This window comes from Penicillium macrosclerotiorum (genome assembly GCF_028827735.1).
Source record: "Penicillium macrosclerotiorum strain IBT 26536 chromosome Unknown utg000002l_segment0_segment0, whole genome shotgun sequence".
Lineage (NCBI taxonomy): Eukaryota > Fungi > Ascomycota > Eurotiomycetes > Eurotiales > Aspergillaceae > Penicillium > Penicillium macrosclerotiorum.
The window spans coordinates 2,004,817-2,025,126 of NW_026643082.1; the positions used below are offsets into that span (position 1 = coordinate 2,004,817).

The 20,310-nt window shown below is 50.8% G+C and overlaps 7 protein-coding genes across 7 annotated transcripts; 3 read left to right on the top strand and 4 right to left on the bottom strand.

The window, feature by feature from the left end:
* Positions 1-510: 510 nt before the first annotated feature.
* On the top strand, positions 511-1,400 carry N7462_001854 (uncharacterized protein; the record flags this gene model as incomplete). Its single annotated transcript, XM_057073580.1, has 3 exons — positions 511-513; positions 595-1,073; positions 1,154-1,400. 3 exons carry the CDS (start codon positions 511-513, stop codon positions 1,398-1,400), a joined length of 729 nt encoding a protein of 242 aa, XP_056937221.1.
* A 1,786-nt stretch (positions 1,401-3,186) lies between these two features.
* On the bottom strand, positions 3,187-5,145 carry N7462_001855 (uncharacterized protein; the record flags this gene model as incomplete). The annotated part of the gene is made up of 2 exons (XM_057073581.1): positions 3,187-4,037; positions 4,137-5,145. 2 exons carry the CDS (start codon positions 5,143-5,145, stop codon positions 3,187-3,189), a joined length of 1,860 nt encoding a protein of 619 aa, XP_056937222.1.
* Positions 5,146-5,935: 790 nt separating this feature from the next.
* N7462_001856 (MGMT family protein) lies at positions 5,936-6,352 on the bottom strand (the record flags this gene model as incomplete). The annotated part of the gene is made up of 1 exon (XM_057073582.1): positions 5,936-6,352. The coding sequence occupies one exon, from the start codon at positions 6,350-6,352 to the stop codon at positions 5,936-5,938; it is 417 nt and encodes a 138-aa protein (XP_056937223.1).
* A 624-nt stretch (positions 6,353-6,976) lies between these two features.
* N7462_001857 (uncharacterized protein) lies at positions 6,977-8,932 on the bottom strand (the record flags this gene model as incomplete). Its single annotated transcript, XM_057073583.1, has 5 exons — positions 6,977-7,306; positions 7,377-7,703; positions 7,783-8,257; positions 8,327-8,480; positions 8,539-8,932. 5 exons carry the CDS (start codon positions 8,930-8,932, stop codon positions 6,977-6,979), a joined length of 1,680 nt encoding a protein of 559 aa, XP_056937224.1.
* A 608-nt stretch (positions 8,933-9,540) lies between these two features.
* On the top strand, positions 9,541-9,774 carry N7462_001858 (uncharacterized protein; the record flags this gene model as incomplete). Its single annotated transcript, XM_057073584.1, has 1 exon — positions 9,541-9,774. One exon carries the CDS (start codon positions 9,541-9,543, stop codon positions 9,772-9,774), a length of 234 nt encoding a protein of 77 aa, XP_056937225.1.
* Positions 9,775-10,778: 1,004 nt separating this feature from the next.
* On the bottom strand, positions 10,779-11,070 carry N7462_001859 (uncharacterized protein; the record flags this gene model as incomplete). The annotated part of the gene is made up of 2 exons (XM_057073585.1): positions 10,779-10,940; positions 10,966-11,070. The coding sequence occupies 2 exons, from the start codon at positions 11,068-11,070 to the stop codon at positions 10,779-10,781; spliced, it is 267 nt and encodes an 88-aa protein (XP_056937226.1).
* Positions 11,071-13,161: 2,091 nt separating this feature from the next.
* On the top strand, positions 13,162-15,033 carry N7462_001860 (dihydrolipoyl dehydrogenase; the record flags this gene model as incomplete). Its single annotated transcript, XM_057073586.1, has 4 exons — positions 13,162-13,300; positions 13,374-13,492; positions 13,618-14,100; positions 14,194-15,033. 4 exons carry the CDS (start codon positions 13,162-13,164, stop codon positions 15,031-15,033), a joined length of 1,581 nt encoding a protein of 526 aa, XP_056937227.1.
* Positions 15,034-20,310: the final 5,277 nt, after the last annotated feature.

Here is a 20,310-nt window from a genome sequence, read left to right on the forward strand (position 1 = left end):
TGATCCTCAATGACGCTGCACTGGTGCGGGGGCTGTGTGGTATACCTGGACCAGTCAGAATGCGAGGAATCTCGGGGATTCTAGGTAGAGCCCATTCAGAAGCCAATCTCCGGCCGTGTTTCTCTGGCGGCGTGGAAAGCCAGGTGATGACTTCGTGTTTGTGCTTTGGAAGAGGAGGAGGGGGGGGAGGAAACCGGGGTGAAGAGAAACAAGAAGCCCAAGATCCAACGTCCCGTGATTCTTGAGTTTGCCTTGCCAGGGATTTAAAACCAATGCCCAAGAACGTCTATAATTATCTTTCTTACTTTCGTCGACTTTGGAACATCCCCTTTTGTTGTCCCCCATCTTCCTGATTCTGCCATTCCTCGTGTCCTCGTATATCGTCCTGTCCCATCGTGCATGGATGCTTCTCGCTCGGCCCCCAAGCCACCATCCCCCGCCAACCACGCCAACGTTTACTAGTCAACCCTCGCACAGGTTCGACGAAAGGATTCACGCCAGCGTCTCACGATGGTAGGTCAATCCTCACTAGTGACCTTCTCCCGCGCTTCTAGAACTCGGCGCTGATCTCCATTTTTTTCTCTTTAAAACTAGACCGCGCTTCCCATTTCTGCATCGATGTCTACTGTAACATCCGAAGCTTTCTCCTCCTCCACCCGCACTCCCCCCATCGACATCATGCAGTCTCCGTTTAGCTATGCCGACTCAGCCTACTCCTCCTCCCCAGGTGGCATGGACTTCTTCTTCTATGGCCCTCCCCAGCCAATCTATGAGACCAATATGTGTGACTTCGATGCCTCAGCGAGTCCATTTGCTGTGTCCGAGATGGTCCCTGAAGCCGCATACTCCTTCACCAGCTCACCCTACATGTACTCCTCCATGAATGATGTCTCGCCGCCCGTCTATGATCCTACCACCATGGCAACCAGTGTGCCCAGCTCGGCCAGCAGTAGCTGCGGCAGTACCTGTGGGAATAACACCTGGAACGTGCCCGAAGAAGTCACCATGCCCTCTTACCCCATCGGCCCATCCTGCGATGACTCCTGTCCCGACTCTCCTTCCACCCAGTCCAAGTAAGTATCTCATCGTCATGAAGTCCAATCCCAATCCACGTCGCTCAAAGACTAACATCAATTCCTCCTTCTCCCTCTAGACCAACCAAGCCCTTCGGTTGCGATAATTGCGGCAAGTCGTTCACTCGCTTCGCGGACCTGAAGCGACACCAGACCAGTGTCCACTACCCGGTCTTTCGCAATTGCCCCGTGGAACACTGCTCCCGCAAGGGCAGCAATGGGTTTCCCCGGCAGGACCACCTTGTCGAGCACCTGCGTTCCTATCACCACTTGGATGTGCCGAAGCGACGGGCGTTGAAGCGCTCTGCCAAAGACGCAACACTCTAGGACAGCCTTGGCACACTTACCAGCCGCCTGCACCTTACCCAGCAGAGCAATGTCTCCGCTGGTTCATGACTCGTGACGACTTGTTTGTCTTTTTTGGTTACCCTGTTTTCGCTTCTTCCGCCTCTGTAATGGCATCCCCATTTTTATTCTGATTTAGCCTTTCTTGCAGGTCGCAAGTCGCGGCTGCTTTTTTCTCTCTTCTCTTCTTATTGCCCCTGTTGCTATAGATCACATTGCTCTTGCTTTGCTTTGCTCTGTCTTGTATAGAAGATCTTTGTGCCATCTTGTTCTCATATCCCCTTTTCTAGTTGATCGGTTTTTTTTTTAACATTTACTGCCTCAATTTCCTTGGAGGAATGCTATACGTTGCGAATAGACCTGGGATGTGGGGAGGTCTATAGACCGGAGTTTCCCGCCTGGAAAGGCCTTATGTTGTCTATCTTTATTTTGTCTTGTCACGGTGAATACGCTTATGATTACGGTTTGGGATATCACAGGAAATCAAGACAGTACGCAGTACTTCATTGGACGACAGTTGAATTTCACTTGAGCATCCTTCCTCTTACCCTCTTCCTATGCCTCGATTGCGTAGTGCGCGACGTCTCAACATCGCGGTCTGGCCGACTCTTGGAAACCTCAAGCCGACCAATCTATCTTTCACCCATGGCATGGTCACATCTACCGGCTCCTGTTGCAACATTACTGGAATGCCTGTGCAACCTGGCGGGCTACCACGTTGGGTCCACCTGAGGCCGAAGACCTCAGACTCGGCCAGGATCCGTATCCCGGCAGGATTCAGGAACCTCCTGCAGCAGAAATTTTCCTTTCCTTCCCTCTCTCTCCCCTTTTACCCCTCACTTTCTACACCGATACCGATCGCACGAGTATGGACTAGCTCCAGGTCTGTCCTAGTTTGGTCCTTGGCTCATCCTCGAACGACAGCACTCGGGTGACAGTCCTGGCATCCTGGCCGGCAAGCCCATCAGGAATCATGCAGAGTCCCCACCAGTGACGCGAATCCTGCCCACATGGGCCTGCTAGGTCCCTGTCACGCTCCAATGAAGACGGTCGGCGTCCCCGACCCAACAGAGCGAAGGATCTAGAGGAGCTAGCCAGCACGGACTACTAGCTCCGATCCTTTTGGACAGGTGAACAGCATTTCCCCGCCGGCGTCTCCGGTGCAGGCGTCATTGTTGATCGCATTGGGGATGTTGGAGCACCACACGAAGCAAAAGGAGAAAGAGAATGGATCAAGTCTTCACCACGAATGCGACGCGGGTACTTTGGCTTCTTGTCGACCACAAACTAGTTTAATGGCGAATGACAGGCCCCGGAGGCCCGGGTCTGGCCGACCCGGGGGAACCAACAACACCCAACATTAAACCAAGGCTATCGCGGCTCCTGCAGATCTCGGGCATACCTTTCCCGCTCCATACTGCATCATACTTCCCGTGCATGTAAGTTCCAGGTTAATACAAATATCACGTAGTCGAGACGGATTCAAGACTACGACTTCCGACCCCTGCTCTTCCTCCTAGTTCGACCACCAATCCGCACCACCATGGCTAGCATGACCAGGGGGGTGGTATTTCAGCTACAAGCGAGAAATATGATCCATTGCGATCTATTCCCCGACCCTCCATCAAGCAAGGTGTTTGAAAGAGAACCTCTGTCAGATCCAAAAGAAAAATCTTATAACGTATATTCTACCCACCCCTAGGGTCTTTATTTTTCTTAAATCAATAATCAAACATTTCGAGACACCGCAAACCCGCCGGAAACCCCATCAAACCCCAGACCCATTCTCGCTCCACTCATCTCCCCAGTACGCCTCCCACGCGCGACACGTCTCGCCCATCGCACTCCGCTCGCGGCTCCACGTTTCCTTCAACAACGTCCGCACCTCCGCTTCCCGCTCCATAAAGGATACCGCAAACCCCTGCTCCAGATGCCACCCGATATGGCAGTGCAGCAGCCACACCCCCGGATTATCCGTACGAAAGGCCAGCAGCAGATGCCCACCCGCCGGCAACAGCGCCGTATCACGCTTGGGCAGGGTGCCGGGGGCATAGTGCAGGCCAGCCACTGGGGGCACGTAGGCGCCAGTGCCCTGAGCGACGAGCAGGAAGTCGTGGCCGTGGAGGTGAACCGGATGTGGGGCGGGGAGGTCGGTTTCGATGAGAACGAGGGTCCAGATGTCGGCATTTGGCAGGGCGAGGGCGGCACTACGGCTGGGGCCGGGGGCGAGTAGCGTGGACAGGATTGGGGAGGTCCAGTTAAGAGCGAGCGAGGTGCCGTTCAGGGTCCAGCGGTAAAGGCCGCGCGAAGTGGTGGTAAGGCCAACCGGAAGGGATTCGTTGTGAAAGGGGGTGGTGAGGTCGAGGTCTAGGGCGGGCGAGATGATGGGGCGAAGGTCAGATGGTGTTTCGTCGACACAGGCGTCGGCGGTAGGCCAGGGGGTGGAGGACGGCAGGGCGGGAGTGGGAGAGCGAGGAGTGCTGGGGTCATGGTAGGAAACGATGCCGCGGATATTGTCCACGTTCGTGTTCTTGGAGCAGGCGAGTTGGGGGACGGCGCGGAGCCAGAAGGCGTTGCCGATGGTCTGGTTGGCGTGGACGAGTACGTCGTAGCGCTGGCCTGGGCATCTGTTAGTTCATAGATTCTTGCATTCATCGATAGATTTGAATATAGATTGGAATGGCCAAGGCCAGGGTGGAACTGGGGCAGAACAGAAACGCCCATCTAGGGCTTGAAAGGCAAGGACGAGGAGAGCGCTACCAATGGCGATATCCAGGACAGTCGTGGTGTACGGTCTGATAGGAACGAGATCGTTCGCAATGACCGTCAGCGAGTGGTGGTCGATACTGAACTTGAAATGCGTGTCGCAGGCTGCATTGCCCAGGCGCAGTCGATAGCTTCTTCCCGGCACAAAGGACATCTGGAATCGTCTGCCAACCTGCCTGTCGTCGCTATCAGCTCCAAATACATTGGTCCCATTGATGAGCGCGTTATCCATCGTCGGCGCTCCAGCGAGCTGGGCCGTGGCCCAGAGCTGATCGACGGTGTGACTGTCCCAGTCGTTCAGGAGGATCACCCCTTGGTCTTCGTCATAGTTGGCGCTAGCCGGTCCATTGATGATGATCGCTCCGAACACGCCCTCCCATGTTTGAAGCCCAATATGCGAATGGTACCAGGTGGTGCCATACTGTGTTGCGCGCCATCGGTAGGTCATCGTCTCGCCGGGGCCAATCGGGCACTGCGTGATAGATACGACGCCATCCATCGGGTTTGTCCGGTACTGGCGCAGGCCATGGAAGTGCATACTGGTCCCATTCTTCACGCTTCGGGGCAAGCTGTTTCGATAATGAATGACAGCCGTGTCACCCCAGTCCAGCTCAATTATAGGCCCAGGAATCGATCCATTGATGGCTAGGGCCCACCGCATTCGACCATCCGGGGCAACATGAATCTCCCCAAGCTCGAGCCAGAACTCCCGGACGACGCCCGTGTCGGGGATCACAGTTGTATAGTCCGTGTTGATATCATAATCGCACCACTGGTGTCGGTTCTCAGGGGTATTTCCCGGACAAGGGCCAGTAGATCTTTTCTGTGGACTTGGAGACGAGACAATCGATGTCGCTTTTTGAAAGGAGAGGGTTTCTGAGAAGGAATGCGGTGGTCTTAGAGGATTGCTTGTACTGGTTGTTGCCAGAACACTCCATACCCAGAACAGCACTCTTCTCATCGTCGTGGGTAGCTGATCGCAACACGATACCTCTCTCTCGCTCGCTCGCTCTCTCTCTCGACTGTGCGCGATCTGAACGATAGAGTGCAGCCAGTATTTAAAACAAGACGTCTCCAGGTAGCAACATCTCCTCGTAATGGCGCCGGTGCGGCCTCATCGTAGTTTGTCGAGAGTGACCTTCGGTCCACGCAGGATGCTGCTGCTGATCTGCAACAAGCCGGCTTGCCAAACCGCACCTGAACCCCTTGGCCGGTCCCAACATGGACCCGGAAACACGGGCCTGGCGTGGACGACGCAAGTTTCCGCGGTTGGGTCGAGCATGTTCCTTGTCGTAGCATCCGACGTTAAGAACTGGCCTGATCGTCCCTGATCTCATCCTTCCCGCTCGAATGGTTCCTGTGTCGTGAACTGCGGGCTGGGCTGGAAACGCACTGGTCGTCGTCGGCGTCAGCGCCCGAGTATGCATGCTTGATGCGAGGCTGAACTCGAAACGTGAGCTCGCGGTCGGATAAGCGCCACATGATTTGAAATGAAGTGCATAGCGAGAGTGAATCTCGGAAGTGCCAGGGCCCTCGCCAGAAGGCAAAATGTATCATAGTGTCATCGTCGAAAGAAATGGTGTTCGTGACTCCGCCAATTTACCCTCAAGCAAAAGCATGCCTCTTCCACACAACACCCAATCACGGCCGCAAGAAAGTAATCTTAAAGAAGACCAAAAAATAACAACAAGCTGCACATCCCAATCCCAATCCCCAACAGCCTAAGCCCCCTTGGGGGTTATAATCCACTCCTATTTCGCCCCCAAATCTTTAAACTCCAAGAAACACTGCCCTCCCGCCTTGCCTGCTTCGAACAACACCCCCTCTTCCTCCAAGCGTAATCGCTTTTCCTCCCGGAATGAGCCATCGCCGATCTTCGAGCTGACCCGCCACTCGCCCTTATACCCGCCCAGCGAGCCGTCAGCCGCCAGGACGCGGTGGCATGGCACCGCGGGCGCAAATGGGTTCGTGCGCATGGCGTTGCCGACGGCGCGTGCGCTGGACCCCAGGTACGTTGCCAAGGCGGAGTAGGTGGTCCAGCGACCGGGCGGGACGGAGAGGAGCACGCGGTAGACGCGGCGGCGGTAGGGAGTTAGGGTAGGGTGCAGGGAGATGCGACGGAGACATTTTTGGGTTGTTGGGTCTGGATGGGTGGATGTGTCGGACATTTGGGATGGTGCCAGGAGACAGGGAGTTTAGGGTAGTACAGCACAACGCAGATTGTCTTCGGAGGTGGTTGAGTTCGATGACTCGCTGATATGCGATCTGGGACAACGACGCGATGAGACGCGTCAGGCCCGATGAAGCAGACTGAATCAAGACTGGTGGATAGCCCACGGGCTCCTTGGCCTTGGTAGAGCTAGGGGGAGGGTTATTGGAGTATCTGAATGAATCTGGACTACCAAGAAGAAAGAGAGTTCACAAACGCGCCCAAGGACCTTTTAAGAAGTGAAGCTGCTTGAGACGCTCCCAAATGTTGTTCTGAAAGTGGCCAATCAGAGGATCCGGGGAACAACTCAAATCTCCCGCTTCTCGCCTCCTCGTTAGCGACACGCGCATTTTGACTCCTCCTATTTGTAAGCCATTTGGCAGTATGAGAACAAAGTAGCCTATGGAAAGTCTCCCACATGTTGTATTATGACGCTATGATCGTATTTCACATGACTCATCAGGTTACTGTATTTCTGTTTAGGATCCCGGGCTCTGCCTAATTACATCGGAGCATCCCCGGGCCCACCCTGTCTACTCGAACGAAGAGCCTCCTAGTCTGGACGGATCGCTTCGTAGCCTTCTCAATCTCGGGTCCCAAGGTGGTCCACATGTTCGGCCGCAATGGCATCCACCGATAAAGCCTTGCCACTCTCGGGATCAACCACGCTGCCCTTGCGACTGACGGTCTGCACCATACCGGGGTTCTCGGCCTTCAGACGAGCAAACGTCGCCTCGGCGTCCCAGGTCCACGGGGTCTTGGCGGCAAACAGCAGGTCCATGTCCTCCAGCGTTCGCTGATTACTCTCCGGGTACAGGGCCCACACCATGGGAATAGTAATCACATTACTGGCGGCGAACACGTAGAGGGTCTTTTCGCCGATAGCATCAAACATCACGGGGCACAGAAGCGTCTAGAAAAAGGAAACCAGAAATGGTCAGAATTGACTACAAGAGAGTTCAGGGCCCAAATAGGGCACTTACCAGCCATCCATTTCCAATACTCCATCCAACCACACCCCAGGCGTTTCCGCGAGCCCGCACCGCCAATGGGAAGATCTCAGCGGGGTACAGCCACGGCACAGTCAACCAGGTTGCGCCGAAAGTCGACGTAAAAATGAAAATCATCGACGCCGCTGCCGCACCGTATGAAGAGGCCTGGCTTATGTTGCCATCGGCCTTGGCGTTGATGGCCAGGCGAGAGAACCCTCCAGCCAAGAACATAGCGATACCCTGTACAACTGCGCCCCAGTACAGAGTCCAGCGACGCCCAATACGATCCAGGGTAAATACACAGATCAGGGTAGCGAACTAGAGAGCAGTGTTAGTGAAGCGAGATGGAACATCCCCCCCCCCTCCTTTTCCCTCGCTAGGCTGTGCAGACACATACCATGTAGAAAATATTATTCAGTCCGCTAATCCACTGGCTTTTCATCGAGTCGAATCCGGCGATACTGAAAATGGTTGGCGCGTAGACCGTCACGCCCGCAATGCCAACCCACTCCTGCATGATCTGCAACCAAACGACGAGCTGGACTCGGCGGCCGATATGCAGATCGCCGGACTTGTAGCCGAAGAGCATGGACAGATATGAATTGCCGTGGACCACCGTCTTCTCCATCTCTGCAATGCTCTGAATATCCAGAAACTCGGCTTCAGCCCGTACCCGGTCCTCGGGGCTGCTGCCACGCAGCCGCTGTAGGATGTAGCGGGCCTCATCCTCACGGCCGACCTTGACAAGCCAGCGAGGCGACTCGGGGAAGAACCACACCGCGGCGAAGAGGACCAGGAGGAAAATGATCTGGAAGGCAATAGGAAACCTCCAGCGGAAGGCGGAGTTACCACCATCAATGAAGGACAGGCCACTAGACAAAACGATTGATTAGACATCAGATGGACGATATGGGAGATGGGAGTTGTTTGGGACTACATACAATTCCAGCCAATAGGCCAGGACGACACCGAAGATATTTAGGGTAAACTCGATCGCGATGAACTGGCCGCGAGACGTATGCTCAGCCGTTTCTGTCGCCCAGACTGGAACAATGGCATTCAGAATGCCTGTCCCGATTCCGTTGATGAACCGAGCTGTCCACCTGTCAGCGCCTGGTCTCCGATATCTAGATGGATTCGACCTGCTCCTTACCGCAAATCATCCAGTTGTGATTCTGGGCCGAGCACTGCAGACTCGCCCCGAGCACCGCCCAGGCTGCACCAACGGCAATCGACTTGATCCGGCCAATGCGATCCCCCAACCAACCACCGAACAGGCCTCCAAAGAGCGTCCCCAGATAGTATACGGAAACAATGCCACCCTGAAGCAGGGAATTGGTGACTACCGCAGTCACCTCGCCATCGACCTCCTTCGTATATCCAAACTTCATCAAGTCGATATAGTCCTTGGCGTTGTTAACGCCCGACATCATGCCCTGATCATATCCGAAGAAGAGAATGGATAGCGCCGCGACGCAGTTGATGGCGACGAGCAGCTGGCGTTTCTCCAGCTTGTGGACGACATTCCAGGAGGGAATTTTGTCCATGATGGAGGATTTCGATGAACCATCCACAACAATACTAAAGCAACCCCACGGGGTAGAGACCAACCAGAAAGCAAGGCAAAAGAAGAAGAAAGAGCTCCAAGGAAGAATCGCAGATCGGACGGTCTCACGGTGGCCCCTCACGTCCTTTTAAATCCTCGGTCCGGACGCATTGAGGGTGATCGGCCAAGAGTCACCCCAGAAACAGGCCCGATGCAGCAAGCGACGGCCGCGATTCCGGTTACATCCCGGGCCCGTAAAGACTGGACCTACGCCTGGTCCAATACCACGTTTGCTTCCTTCCCCATGTTTGACCCCACAGGAAGTCAAAAGCCTAGATCAGCAACGAGCGGGGCAAAATGGCCTTTTAACCGGCCAGGAACTCGAACAGAACTTGGTTGGAACTCAAACCGAAATCGGCAGCCCGAAAGAGTCTCATAGTTTCGACTATTTGCCTCTGCATATGTCCGACTGCCTGCTCCATGCCTTTTGAGTCTGGACTGCAGATCGTATAAACGACTGGACTCCCAATCTCAAGTATAACTCTCACCAGCCGACCATTAATTCCTACGCCTTTCGCTGTTCCCGAGCCAGGGACATTGCGCGACCTGATGCGACCGTCTCCTCCATACTTCGAGATCGCGGCTGTTCCTTCCCGGTTAATTAACCGACCTGTTGGCGTCGGTCTACGATCGCCACGCCGTCATGCTCCAGCCTCCGCTAGCCAAACTAAGGATGACGAAACGCCAACCGGCCGAGAAAACCCGGGCCTTGCTTTCACGTCGCGCCGAGGATCCAATGGACAGCAGGCTCAGCGCCGCTCCACTCCCCCAGAAGAAACGTAAACCGGCAGTCGGACACGCACCCCTGTACGCGGAGAACCCGGGGTTCTGGAGTTGCTCACGTCGAGGTTCTCGGCAAGCCGCCCCCAACCTTCGGGGATGATCGAAATATCCTACGCGAATTACCTGCCGGCGGATCGAGCCTAGTATGGCCGAATTGATACTCGAGACAGTGCCAATATATCATGACGCTCGCGGGCTCCTTGTCTCTTCGAATTTTGCTTTCATTCTCTCGCCCGTTCAGATGTTCGCCCCTCTCGGCGGCTGGGGAAAACCCCGGCCTCGGAAGTTCGCCGACTCCACGGCCTGCCCAGGCTTTCTCCAGCATCGGCCCACCCGCCATGGTCGTTTCCGTGGAAAATTGACGTCGACTGGAATATTAACCGAAGCGGACTGGATATACGCTGGTCATGTAGGTCTGACTCAATAAGAGACTCTCAAACATAATGTGGTGGATAACTCATCTTGCTCTTGGACTTGATCTATCATCTCGTTGACTTTCAAAATCAACCTGTCCCTCGTCTGCCACCCCGGTTGAGGCGAAGCTCATCTGTCAAAAATCCGGGCTACCTGGTCGAGCAATACTAGAAAATTTATGCTTAATCGAATTTTTCGGGCATATTATTCATTATGTTGTTACAGGTGCGTGGTTTTTGGGCTCCGGGACTTAGACTTGGGACAACATGGATGTTTGATGAGGGCCGGCGAATCCATGGCTCGCTTCAGCTTCTATTGTGATCCATCTTTGGACATGGCTACGCATACGGATTCCTTTTCCTTTCCAGGATATGTCTCATTGGTCTAATGGATGCAGAAGAGTACCGTTTCTAAGCAGATAGTGTTCCGCAAATACCTATCTAATGCACTAGTAATAGATGTGTCGAAAAGATTCGAGAATCTCCAATATTGGTTTTATTGAGACTGCTTTTGTAATATTCAACCTCATCGTTCTTGTTTAAAGCGCAAGTAACACCTTTTTGTTGCTTTTGATGATGAGATCGTGCCTCTCAAGCGACTCGAATGGTTTTTTCCCTGGAAGCAACAGTTGGTTTTCCGAAGACCACATGAGGCTTGGGACTCCACTCTATGTGAACCTTCCATTCCTCTGAAAGACGCGTGTCTATCATAGGACTATGGTGTTGTAGGCTACAGCCCAAGTCCTTTGGCTTCTAGTGGCCTCTAAACCGTATGTACATTGCCTGCTTCCAATTCCCCACCACGGTGGCAGCGAATTTGTTGGAAACAATTTATGGGGTAACCCGGACCATTCCATTGGATTAGTTCGGAGTCTATATTCATGTGTGTAACAATTTTATTTGCTCTCAGTTCGATTCAGACGAGATATAGCAGCAACTAAGAGATGTGCTTATGCTTGAATTCGGGGCAGTTCTCGCTGAACATGGGAAGTCTTTTCCTTTAAGGGCTTAGACTGTGCAGGGTCTTCAGAAACTAACACCTAGAGATATGTGAGCTGAAGAAGCCAGAGAAGGTAACAGTCCATTTCCGGACGGAACTCACAGTTTCTATGCTCTGTCCGGGATGCGGTGATGCGAGGTCCATACAGTCTCTTGAACTGATCGGGCGGAACCGTGGGTTTTGGGTACCTCTATTTACCACCACTACTTGGACTCTTGCTTTATCAAAATAGCGATGCGAGTTGTTCGATTACCGAACGGGCTTGGAGTGTACATAACAACCTGAGAGGCTACCTCGCCAATGCGATCGTCGTAAATTGGTAACTTGTTGGCGACAGCGTCGATGGACCAATGGACCAATGGACCAATGGCCCTTCAATTCTTCGATAATGGGGAATGCAAAATTATGCACCGTGGATAAACCGGTAAATGTGATTTCTAGAGATTATTGTCAATTGATAATGAGCGCAACACGATGGATTTTGAAGGCTAATATAGTAGATCTTTGGACCGAGCTGACTGTGTTCTTGTGATTGGCGGGACGGGGCACGAACGCCGTCCCCCAAAGCCAAGATCATTGATATCAATACACATGACAAGGCCGACGCTGAAGTCTACAAACAAAAGCTTCACTAACTTCAAGCGGATAAACTTGCAGGAATGAACTTCTAAAGGCGGTTCAAAACGTCAATTTTAGAATAAAGTGTCGGCGTCGGAGGTTCAAGCCATTGATGTTTTCATAACATCCTGCCGGATGAGTAGTACTTTGTTCGGGGTGCTTGGATTCCCCTAGCAGAAAGGGGCCAAAAACTTTCCGTTTCTCGGAGCTGAGAAATTTTTTGATAGAGCTGGTCGATAGCAACTATCGGCGGCCCTGAAAGGGCTATGGGATTTGGTAGTATTTTGAACATATTTAGACTAGATGAAATAGTTGCGGTCCCAATTCCGTTGTTTGCCTGCAGATATATAGGCAAAGTTTCAATCTGAACTGACCACGTCAATATTGTGGGATTCTTTAAAACTGTCACGGAAAACCTGTTAGCCTGAATAGGCGAGAGGTTTAGTTGAAAAATAAACTCTCAAAGATGACAGACATTCATGTGGAAGATTAATCTTCTCTAGTGGGCCACAGCTGGTCTGTTGGCGATGGCTTCGGGCAAGGAAACTTGCATCGGGAAGGCCACCGGCGAGATGATAACACGCCGAAAAGATACCTGTAATGTATATCGACCTAGCTAGTATCATTTCAACCTGTACCGGTGCTCTGCCACCACATATTTTCGACACTTCATTGTCCATAAAGGCGGCTAGGTAAAGACTTGCCGAGTGTAACCGCGAGGGGTTGGGCGGAGCTGCCCGGCAAACCTGATCCCGCTGATCTCATACCCGCGGGCATCGAGGGATCAAGTTTGGGGCACTTATTCCAGGGATTCACGCTAGAGGAAAAGCAGAAGAGGAGCCTCTTTTCCCCGGAGTCAATGGCTGGCCGGATGGGTGGAGGGCGGAAAAGGATTTATGGGATTTTTCCGGTCACCGTTTGGGCCGGTCCGCATGTTAGTAGTTATACAGTGGACTCTCCGTACTTGAGGGAAACTGGTAGGAGTCTCCTGCTACTCCAGCCTGGCCAATACCGTATACCCTTTAATCAGAGTCATCGAACCATCTTATCTCCTCTCCAGATCTCTCATACTCCCAACCCCCAATAGAATTCCCAACAATTGCCTATTCGAATCGGCATCGTCATCCGGCAAAGGCAGAAACCTTACCGAGTCGACCCGAGTGTGCTTACATAACCGCATCGGCGGCGAATCTCAAAATACCGCAAAAGCTCAGTCCTCATCTTTCCCGTACCTTGAAGCCACCTCTCTCACCACCTCCCCAATTGTCTCTTCCCACCCCTCCCTCCAAGCCGATTTTCTTGGAGGATCGATCGGTCATTTGAAGTTCTTCTTGCCATTTACGTTTTCCTGCCGCCATGTTTCGCGCTGTTTTGCCCCGGGCTACGCCGCGGGCTGCGCTCCGCGCTGCCGGCCCGAAGGCTGTTCCTTCAACTTTCATCACTCCCCCCATGGTCTTCATTGGCCGCTCAAAACGCGGCTATGCCTCTGATGCTGGTGAGTCCTTGCTGCGATGACCGTCACGGAGCGGTCAGGGTGGATTCTTATGCTTCCCGGAGTGTCGCGATAGCTGACTTTTTGCCCGGCCTTGCCGGGGTGCTTGAAACAGGCGAGCACGATCTCGTTATCATCGGTGGTGGTGTCGCTGGTTACGTCGCTGCTATCAAGGCTGGCCAGGAGGGCCTCAAGGTATGGCTTTGAATTCCTTCTCGTGGGGAACGAGACACTAAAGGCCGCCCCCGACATTGCACCTCCCACCTCCCAACACAACGTTTATTTTGCTAACTCGCGACTTCTTTTCTCTCTGCAACTAGACTGCCTGTATTGAGAAGCGTGGCACCCTCGGTGGTACCTGCTTGAACGTCGGCTGTATCCCCTCCAAGTCCCTCCTCAACAACTCCCACCTCTACCACCAGATTCTCCACGACACCAAGAAGCGCGGTATCGAGGTTGGCGATGTCAAGCTTAATCTTGCCCAGATGCTCAAGGCCAAGGACCAGTCCGTTGAGGGTCTCACTAAGGGTGTTGAGTTCTTGCTCAAGAAGAACGGTGTCGACTACATCAAGGGTGCCGGTTCCTTTGTGGACGCCAACACCGTCAAGGTCGACCTGCTGGATGGTGGTGAGCAGACTGTTCGCGGCAAGAACATCCTCATTGCCACCGGTTCCGAGTCCACCCCCTTCCCCGGCCTCAACATTGATGAGAAGCGCATTATCACCAGCACCGGTGCCCTTGCCCTCGAGGAAGTCCCCAAGAAGATGGTTGTCATCGGTGGTGGTATCATTGGTCTGGAGATGGTACGTTTTCTTGACTGCAGCACTGTTTGAAATTGCACACTTCTTGCTGGGAACATTATTTAGAGAAACTGACGAAATTCGCCATTGTTCTAGGCCTCCGTTTGGTCCCGTCTTGGCGCTGAGGTTACCGTTGTTGAGTTCTTGAACCAGATCGGTGGTCCCGGCATGGACGCCGAGATTGCCAAGCAGGCTCAGAAGATTCTGGGCAAGCAAGGTATCAAGTTCAAGACCGGCACCAAGGTCACCAAGGGCGATGACAGCGGTGCCACCGTCTCCCTGAGCATCGAGTCTTCCAAGGGTGGCAAGGAGGAGACCCTGGACGCCGATGTCGTTCTCGTCGCCATTGGCCGTCGCCCCTACACTGAGGGTCTGGGTCTTGAGAACGTTGGTATCGACAAGGATGACCGGGGCCGCCTGGTGATCGACCAGGAGTACCGCACCAAGCTGCCTCACATCCGTGTGGTCGGTGACGTTACCTTCGGCCCCATGCTGGCCCACAAGGCCGAGGAGGAGGCTGTTGCCGCTATCGAGTACATCAAGAAGGGTCACGGCCACGTCAACTATGCCGCCATCCCCAGCGTCATGTACACCCACCCCGAGGTCGCCTGGGTCGGCCAGAACGAGGCTGAGATCAAGGCCTCCGGTGTCAAGTACAATGTCGGCACCTTCCCCTTCAGCGCCAACTCTCGTGCCAAGACCAACCTTGACACTGAGGGTGTTGTTAAGTTCATCTCCGATGCCGAGACTGACCGCATCCTTGGTGTCCACATCATCGGCCCCGGTGCCGGCGAGATGATCGCCGAGGCTACCCTGGCCATTGAGTACGGCGCCTCCAGCGAGGATGTTGCCCGTACCTGCCACGCCCACCCGACTCTGTCGGAGGCCTTCAAGGAGGCTGCCATGGCCACCTACTCCAAGCCCATCCACTTCTAGACCGTTTTTTGGTGATGCTGTGTTGTGATTCCTCCGATATCCTCAAACCCCCTCTATGTACTACCCTTTTGGATTTTTAATCTAGCCCTGCTAGCAAACTACATGTAGCATTTCATGTAATCATTTATCTTTGTTGTTATTGATATCTCTTATTTTCTCTGAAGTCAGCACCCGCCGGGCTTATATCACGTGTCACATGCATAGTGTCACGTGGTACACATGCAAGGTACTTTTGTACATGCAGGCTGTGATAGAGACAGTAGTAAGTAGTTCGTACATATAGTCCGTTTGTCGTCCGCTTTCGCCATATCCAAAAAAATGCTTTGGAAGAAGGAACAAAAAAGAACTCCGATAGGGGGAATCGAACCCCCGGCTGCCGTGTGAGAGACGGCGATGTTAGCCACTACACCATATCGGACTGTGCTTGTGAAATATTCCTCCAATTTAGAAATATTAACTAAAATTTAGCATTAATGTGTTGCCATGCGTAGTTCTGTTAAGGCAAACCCCCCTTCCCCTCGCCCTCCATCTCTCGACATCCTGCGATCTATCGCTTGTTTGCTTCTTAGCTTACCCTGTCGTTAATCGTACCCTACTGAGGTATTCTTGCTATTCTGGATCGCCGAGCTCCGATAGTCCCAGGTAAACTCCGTCGCTTCCACTTGTAGACTAGATAAAGATAGGTTATAGGCAGATTACTTATTGAATTATAAAAGTCCACAACGGGGTACCCTCTCCTGATGTTGCCTGAAGGAACATAAAATAGGAATTATCACACGCGACTCATCATATTTCCATAGCAGCGATTCGTGTATATTTAGTTTGCGATCTATGTTATGACTAAATTGCAAAGGTACTAACCTACTTGTCATTGTAGTGGGCTGTCGATTAAGTAAGGAATTGTAGATGAACTAGATATGAAAGACATAATAGCTCGTATATTGATAAAAGACTGAATCTCGAGAAGACTCAGTAGAGGTCCTCTGCCTCCACCTTTAAGATATATATATAAACGATTCGATCACGAATATTCAAGGAAGTATAACAGAAGCTGAGTTGCACTGGCTCTATGTACGACATAGCATGGTACTCCAAACCGGACCTTTTACACATTTTTTCAATTAAAATCTTTGCAAGTTAGTGAGACTACAATCTAGTTAAAAACAAGAATATATATGCCAACTACGAAAAGTTTTATCACGAATATAATATACGGAATGGCACTTAAGTAGCTACAAACACGGGGTACCACAGTGTAGATGTGATCGGCTTAAGATAAATGCGTCTATCGTGATAGGCTTATAGTACGTAGCTTCTACGAAAGCTCATAATATAGGATGGCCCGAATACGTCCGCGTTATTCATAAAGACACCATTTGATACTCTTAAAAAATAAGGATTATTAGACCATGATGACCGATAAGCAGTTACAGCGCTTCCTGGAACCTCTCGACAAAGCCCCTAACTTTCTAGCTAGGGCGACGCAAGTACTTATCTAAGTACTTTCACCAGTAAGGAAGAAATGAGCTAAAGAAAAAGCATAAAATCCATCAGTATCTACGGGAATCAGAGGCTGGAGAACTTCAGAATTGAGCGGGTCCTTTACTAAATTTCATTATTAGATCATTATATGCCTCGCGCCAAGCGAGTGACATAAACCGCGCTCTAAATTTCTAATTCGCTCCGCCCTCAAGCTTCTATGGTTCACTAGTAAGATGAGAGCACAGAATTCCCGAAGCGGTCGACCCACTCACATATTTAGCCTAGTACCTCTTTCAAGCATTGATCCGACCTTTGAACCATCCATTGCCCGTACAAAATATTTCCATTCCCTTTCATCATCCCAAACCCCGGCTATCTCTTTTGCTTCTCCTCACTCACTCTTCTCCTTTCCTCCCCTATCACGTCTTAGTTCCCGAAACTTCTAAGACTGCTATATATTGTCAATATGTCCAGAATGTCTGTTTCTTGATACCGAGTCTGGTTTAATGATGGGACGCTTCTCGCCTGAGTTTATGGTATTTATCTCAATGCGAAATCCGGGAGACTGCCTGGAGAGTGTTTTCGAAGACTAGATACCGTCGAAGAAGAATTGATTTAGTTAAAATTCGCTCAATATGGAAAAGATACGCCGAAGTGGCAAGGAAAATTTAAGTCCTCTCCTCATCTATCCTAGGACATGCCGATACTAGCTTGACCGGATTTTCGGGATCAATATTCTCAGTAGCCTTTACCATCTTCCGTTGTTTTCAAAGCGCGAATCTTGTCCCCCAGGTATAGCTATATTGCTTGTTTGATTTGTGCAGTTTTGAATGTGCAATCCCGCATCGTTGTGTCAAAGAGGGACATAAAATAAATGGTATTAAAAAAAGAGGTGATACTCACTTTTTATTTAAAGTGGTGAGAAAAGAAAGGAAAAGATGAAGGCAGGCCACAGAATAATGACTTCAGCCTAAGAGACACATCTACCCTTGAGGCTTTCAGATTCCGAATGTCTTGCAGAAATCCCTGCAATACATGACTTTTCCAGGGTAGATAATCTGAAAGAGTGAATTTACAAAGGCATAAATGATCATACTTACTAATGAAATAGGGTTGGCAAAAATCTTCGACCAAAGAATCGGAGGAAAACAACAGTCCATTATACATATGATCGCCTAAGTGCGAAGACTGCCATATTTCGATCTTTGACAGTGCTTCCCCTCCTGTTATAACGGGTAATTTTGCAGGGTTAGTGGAAATATAATGAAAAAATATTCATAATTTTGGGTGTATAAGGCGTTGGAGAGTATCGACGCGATCATCCATATCGCAATCATCCGCGATGTAGTGGATGTGCGGTGGTGCTCCTGGCGGACATACGCAGCGACTTATGGCGAGATGAACGAGAATGCTCATATTTACCCTCGTATCGAATACGAGAGCGCCCGCCCCCTCCCGCCCCGCCCCTTTTCGCAGGGTCTTCGCACTCAATACTCAATATAATAGCCGCTGTTTCAGCAGCGTTTTAGTTGGAGAATATAATGATATACGGTCAATTATTATCACCATACTACCGGAAACCATGATTAGTAATATCAAAGTAGTATGGACTTCCATGGTCTCGATTTAGAGATCGCCCGATTCTTGGATTTAATAGCTAAGGACTAAACATCAGTTTGATCTTTCGCTGATAGAGACCCCTCGCTGCAAATCTCGCTCGGAATTCTACCAGCCCAAACGGCGGATCAGTATTTTTGTGACCGGAATAGCGGAGTGGAGAGCCAACATCCCCCATGAATACCTGAGTGGCTGGTGCCTGCCACATCGCATCCTTACACAACTACAATAGCGCCAGCGCGAGATAAGACAAGTGGACCCGCATTACCGGACTCGCCTGTCGATCTGAATGGACGGTCTTTTCATTATTATGTGGAGCCCTCTCCATAGAGGATACGTTGACCGGAAATATAGCTGGTTGGTGATGTCCTGGGAGCGCTTTCAGCGGACAATCCTGTGGGCATCGTAGCCTTTTTTGACCAGCTCCTCCTCGAAACTAGACGTCTGCCAATCCGTCCAGAAAAAATCTCTAGAAAATCCGCTTCCGAAAACCCCTACAATGCTTCCTTTGTAGCCGTATATTCAGGAGAACAATGCTGTTTTGGAAGAACTTCTTCCTCCTTGTTGCCCTTACACCCACGGCTTTGGCTCTGCCTACGCCTGAGTCGTCCCTACTTCCGCGGAGTGCGTTTCTCAATAAAGGGGACAACATTAAGTGCTTCCTGTTTGGTACGAGTTGCAAGGGTACTGCGTATTCATATTATTTGAAATATGAATCTGCTAAAAAGAAAGTGAACAAAAAAATCTCAAATGCCAAAAGTGCTGTGACCGATGCTTATAAATCAATGATATCAGCCACCTCAGATGCTAAAAAGGCCGCTTCTGATACTGTATCTTCCGCTAAAGACGCTGTTTCTGATGCAACATCGTAACAACGTGTATGCGACACCACTATGGGACCCATTTTAAGAAATATGTTTATGAAACGATTGATACGCTCTGTGCTAGCACTATGGTAGGAGGCCGTTTGAATAGGGTTCCTGCGACGGGTACGAGAGCAATATTGGTACATCGGGAGAAGCAACAGGATTGATCGATTCATTGCCTGAAGCGTGGCCGAATTTCCAAGGATTTCGTGAGATAGATTATTTACTACATAACAATAATACCAATACGAGCTCGGCACTGTTGATTTGAGAGACAATCAGATTGTCCAAGGCGGATAAGTAATCATGCGCAGATCCTGGAATTCTGGCCTTTGCGAACACCGAGACAGAGAATATCAGACCGGTAGTCAACGAAGCACGGTAGAAAAGTTCAAAATGAAAGCATTGCTTTGTAACAACCGCGCCCCAGGTCTTTATATTCCTGGTTTAGGCTTGTAGAAATTCCTAGAACAAGAAGGGCTTATTATACTTCTATTCGAAGGGGTGAATACAGATCGGTGTGTTGGTAATACAGTGATGGATGACTTTAGTAAAGGATACAATTGCATTATGCTCCATGATACTGCTACAGCTTGAACAGTAGTTGGATCAAATGAAGTCTGGGAATTGATTGTTATTAACTGCTGGGGGTTTTTAACAACCTGTGAAGCTTTGTGAAATGCTTCAAATAGTGGCCCACCATCGCTATAGATTGCAACAATCTAGAAGAGGCACTGCGAGATATCTGAGCTCGTCAAAAGACGTATCTACATTCTCGAACTGATATAACAGTATATGCATAGTGGAAATCGTTGGATAAGTGGCATGGCAATGAGACTGAGAACCTACTAATGACTATCGCTTTCGAACGGCTTCATCAGCTAGGCGCGCAATGCGTGGAAACTACGAAATCCATGCCGATCCTTATATTTGCTTCTCTTTGCTGTTTGATTATTTGAGCTTACGTTTTCGCTGCTAGTCGCAGTAGTTAAGAGCCTAATTATAGTTCTTTTCGAGATTGTTTTCAGTTGGCTACTTGCAACTTTATCCACCTAGGGCTCATAGCTACAAAGTACGGTCTTTATTATCACTGGTAATATAGAAGTTACTACTACGGTATATATAGTCCTAACTCCTCAAGAAGCTTTAACGGCTAATGAGCTCCTAGAGGCTAAGCGTTAGCGCCATGTCACTTTTATCAAGGCATACTATTAAGGCTCCGGGTCTCGAGAAGAGAAGCATTTCACCGTCTAATCATGCCTACTAAACTTACAGGTGATCGGACCTATTTATAGATTTTATCTTGTAAATA